The 5,000-nt window shown below is 44.6% G+C and overlaps 2 protein-coding genes across 2 annotated transcripts in view; one reads left to right on the top strand and one right to left on the bottom strand.

Moving 5' to 3' along the window:
- Window positions 1-5,000, bottom strand: part of LOC124018174 (protein diaphanous homolog 3-like) — a 690,151-nt gene that overhangs the window by 489,369 nt on the left and 195,782 nt on the right. The gene's annotated exons all lie outside the window — the stretch shown is intronic.
- The window catches only part of LOC124018171 (protein diaphanous homolog 3-like), a 94,821-nt gene that overhangs the window by 56,686 nt on the left and 33,135 nt on the right, over window positions 1-5,000 (top strand). The window contains exon 8 of the mRNA XM_046333434.1: window positions 1,043-1,159. Coding sequence (XP_046189390.1) covers window positions 1,043-1,159 — 117 coding nt within the window. The remainder of the gene's footprint in view (window positions 1-1,042; window positions 1,160-5,000) is intronic.

Genomic DNA, 5,000 nt, shown 5'->3' on the forward strand with positions numbered 1-5,000 from the left:
CAATAGAGAGAGTACCTACCCCTCATACAATAGAGAGAGTACCTACCCCTCATACAATAGAGAGAGTACCTACCCCTCATACAATAGAGAGTACCTACCCCTCATACAATAGAGAGTACCTACCCCTCATACAATAGAGACCCCTCATACAATAGAGATAGTACCTACCCCTCATACAATAGAGAGAGTACCTACCCCTCATACAATAGAGAGAGTACCTACCCCTCATACAATAGAGAGAGTACCTACCCCTCATACAATAGAGAGTACCTACCCCTCATACAATAGAGAGTACCTACCCCTCATACAATAGAGAGAGTACCTACCCCTCATACAATAGAGAGAGTACCTACCCCTAATACAATAGAGAGAGTACCTACCCCTCATACAATAGTACTCTGTCTGTACCTTTAGTGTTATTATAATGTATAGTTACTGATAGGGAGGAGTCCTTAACTCTGTCTGTACCTTTAGTGTTATTATAATGTATAGTTACTGATAGGGAGGAGTCCTTAACTCTGTCTGTACCTTTAGTGTTATTATAATGTATAGTTACTGATAGGGAGGAGTCCTTAACTCTGTCTGTACCTTTAGTGTTATTATAATGTATAATGACTGATAGGTCCTTAACTCTGTCTGTACCTTTGGTGTTATTATAATGTATAGTTACTGATAGGGAGGAGTCCTTAACTCTGTCTGTACCTTTAGTGTTATTATAATGTATAATGACTGATAGGTCCTTAACTCTGTCTGTACCTTTGGTGTTATTATAATGTATAGTTACTGATAGGTCCTTAACTCTGTCTGTACCTTTAGTGTTATTATAATGTATAGTTACTGATAGGGAGGAGTCCTTAACTCTGTCTGTACCTTTAGTGTTATTATAATGTATAGTTACTGATAGGGAGGAGTCCTTAACTCTGTCTGTACCTTTAGTGTTATTATAATGTATAGTTACTGATAGGGAGGAGTCCTTAACTCTGTCTGTACCTTTAGTGTTATTATAATGTATAATGACTGATAGGTCCTTAACTCTGTCTACTGATGTGGGAGACGTGTTCAACGTGGTTCATAGTATGGTGAAGGACACAGGGGCAGAGGTCTATTTCCTCTCCATCCTACAACACCTCATGCTCATCCGGAACGACTACTTTGTCCGGTAAGATCTCTCCTCCTCCGCACACACCTACATCCTCCTCCTCCTCCTCTTCATCCTCCTCCTCTATCCGCACACACCTACATCCTCCTCCTCTTCATCCTCCTCCTCTATCCGCACACACCTACATCCTCCTCCTCCTCCTCTTCATCCTCCTCCTCTATCCGCTTCATCCTACATCCTCCTCCTCCTCCTCTTCATCCTCCACCTCCTCCTCCGCACACACCTACATCCTCCTCCTCCTCTTCATCCTCCTCTATCCGCACACACCTACATCCTCCTCATTCTCCTCATCCTCCTCGTTCTCCTCCTCCTCCTCCTCCTCATCCTCCTCCTCCTCGTTCTCCTCCTCCTCCTCGTTCTCCTCCTCCTCCTCTCCTCCTCCTCCTCCTCGTTCTCCTCCTCCTCCTCCTCGTTCTCCTCCTCCTCGTTCTCCTCCTCCTCCTCCTCGTTCTCCTCCTCCTCATCCTCCTCCTCCTCCTCCTCCTCATCCTCCTCCTCGTTCTCCTCCTCCTCCTCCTCGTTCTCCTCCTCCTCATCCTCCTCCTCCTCCTCTGGTGAGATGGTAAGATGTAAGGTACAAAGTGCCCCATGGTGGTAAACATCAAGAGAGACATGGAGAGGAAGGAGTGAGATAATAATCTACAACACATTGATAAATCTGTCTTTGAACCTCTTATGCATTTCATGAATGAATCATTAGAGGTGATTCAGAGAGAGAGATGTTTCCTTCAGTAGGTGATGAGGTTACATGGACCATGACACATTGATAAATCTGTCTTTGAACCTCTTATGCATTTCATGAATGAATCATTAGAGGTGATTCAGAGAGAGAGATGTTTCCTTCAGTAGGTGATGAGGTTACATGGACCATGACACATTGATAAATCTGTCTTTGAACCTCTTATGCATTTCATGAATGAATCATTAGAGGTGATTCAGAGAGAGAGATGTTTCCTTCAGTAGGTGATGAGGTTATATGACCATCACACGTCTCTGTCTTCAGTAGGTGATGAGGTTACATGGACCATCACACGTCTCTGTCTTCAGTAGGTGATGAGGTTACATGGACCATCACACGTCTCTGTCTTCAGTAGGTGATGAGGTTATATGACCATCACACGTCTCTGTCTTCAGTAGGTGATGAGGTTATATGACCATCACACGTCTCTGTCTTCAGTAGGTGATGAGGTTACATGGACCATCACACGTCTCTGTCTTCAGTAGGTGATGAGGTTATATGGACCATCACACGTCTCTGTCTTCAGTAGGTGATGAGGTTATATGACCATCACACGTCTCTGTCTTCAGTAGGTGATGAGGTTACATGGACCATCACACGTCTCTGTCTTCAGTAGGTGATGAGGTTATATGACCATCACACGTCTCTGTCTTCAGTAGGTGATGAGGTTATATGACCATCACACGTCTCTGTCTTCAGTAGGTGATGAGGTTATATAGACCATCACACGTCTCTGTCTTCAGTAGGTGATGAGGTTATATAGACCATCACACGTCTCTGTCTTCAGTAGGTGATGAGGTTACATGGACCATCACACGTCTCTGTCTTCAGTAGGTGATGAGGTTACATGGACCATCACACGTCTCTGTACAGTCAGAGGAGGAGATGAAGGTAGGGAGTCACAGAGATCCTTCAGTAGGTGATGAGGTTATATAGATCATCACACGTCTCTGTACAGTCAGATCATCCTTCAGTAGGTGATGAGGTTATATAGATCATCACACGTCTCTGTACAGTCAGAGGAGGAGATGAAGGTAGGGAGTCACAGAGATCATGTGGGACCGTCCAGGTATTTGACTGTTCAGTCGTCTTCTGTCCATAATAACTTCACAGGGAGCGAATGAATCACGTTACAGGACTAGTAACAGTCGTTTAAAAAAACAATTTTTTTTTATTAAATTGCAATATAATACATTAAATATTCTTCAGATTAGAAAGTCATGTTTTGATCAGGTTTAACCAGTATCCAGCTGTGAGAGAGATTCTCATAAACAGCTCTTTAAAAAAAAAGCACCATTAAAAAGGAGGAGAGAGAGAGAGATTCTGCAAAAATATCCTCCGTGTACAACGTAAAACACCAAATAATGCATGCAGAGCAGAATTAGGCCGATACCCACTAATTATCAAAATCCAGAAAAGAGCCATTAAATTCTACAACCACCTAAAAGGAAGCGATTCCCAAACCTTCCATAACAAAGACATCACAAACAGAGAGATGAACCTGGAGAAGAGTCCCCTAAGCAAGCTGGTCCTGGGGCTCTGTTCACAAACACAAACACACCCTACAGAGCCCCAGGACAGCAGCACAATTAGACCCAACCAAATCATGAGAAAACAAAAAGATAATTACTTAACACATTGGAAAGAATTAACAAAAAAACAGAGCAAACTAGAATGCTATTTGGCCCTACACAGAGAGTACACAGCGGCAGAATACCTGACCACTGTGACTGACCCAAAATTAAGGAAAGCTTTGACTATGTACAGACTCAGTGAGCATAGCCTTGCTATTGAGAAAGGCCGCCGTAGGCAGACATGGCTCTCAAGAGAAGACAGGCTATGTGCTCACTGCCCACAAAATGAGGTGGAAACTGAGCTGCACTTCCTAACCTCCTGCCCAATGTATGACCATATTAGAGAGACATATTTCCCCCAGATTACACAGATCCACAAAGAATTCGAAAACATATCCAATTTTGATAAACTCCCATATCTACTGGGTGAAATTCCACAGTGTGCCATCACAGCAGCAAGATTTGTGACCTGTTGCCACGAGAAAAGGGCAACCAGTGAAGAACAAACACCATTGTAAATACAACCCATTTTTATGCTTATTTATTTTATCTTGTGTCCTTTAACTATTTGTACATTGTATATATATATATAATATGACATTTGTAATGTCTTTACTGTTTTTAAACTTCTGTATGTGTAATGTTTACTGTTCATTTTTATTGTTTTTCACTTTATATATTCACTTTATATATTATTATATATTATAGAGAGAGCGAGAGAAAATCAGTCTGCAGCTGACAGCACGAACAGCTTCTTCAGAGGAGGACAGAAGATGAAACCGTGATCATTCTCTTTGTTGGTCGATGTCATTGAGGGGTTTTTATAGAGGCGTGTAGAGGAGAGCAGTGTGCTGTATTAACAGACATGAGGGGGGGAGGAGATGATAGTGGGAGGAGATGATAGTGGGAGGAGATGATAAGGGGAGGGGATTTGGGAGGAGCAGGAAGAGATGGGAGGAGGAGGAAGAGATGGGAGGAGGAGGAAGAGATGGGAGGAGGAGGAAGAGATGGGAGGAGGAGGAAGAGATGGGAGGAGGAGGAAGAGATGGGAGGAGGAGGAAGAGATGGGAGGAGGAGGAAGAGATGGGAGGAGGAGGAAGAGATGGGAGGAGGAGGAAGAGATGGGAGGAGGAGGAAGAGATGGGAGGAGGAGGAAGAGATGGGAGGAGGAGGAAGAGATGGGAGGAGGAGGAAGAGATGGGAGGAGGAGGAAGAGATGGGAGGAGGAGGAAGAGATGGGAGGAGGAGGAAGAGATGGGAGGAGGAGGAAGAGATGGGAGGAGGAGGAAGAGATGGGAGGAGGAGGAAGAGATGGGAGGAGGAGGAAGAGATGGGAGGAGGAGGAAGAGATGGGAGGAGGAGGAAGAGATGGGAGGAGGAGGAAGAGATGGGAGGAGGAGGAAGAGATGGGGGAGGAGGATGGAAGAGATGGGGGGGGAGGAAGAGATGGGGGAGGAGGAAGAGATGGGGGAGGAGGAAGAGATGGGGGGAGGAGGAAGAGATGGGGGGAGGAGGAAGAGATGGAGGA

The sequence above is a fragment of the Oncorhynchus gorbuscha genome, unplaced genomic scaffold (assembly GCF_021184085.1).
Source record: "Oncorhynchus gorbuscha isolate QuinsamMale2020 ecotype Even-year unplaced genomic scaffold, OgorEven_v1.0 Un_scaffold_419, whole genome shotgun sequence".
NCBI classification, from domain to species: domain Eukaryota; kingdom Metazoa; phylum Chordata; class Actinopteri; order Salmoniformes; family Salmonidae; genus Oncorhynchus; species Oncorhynchus gorbuscha.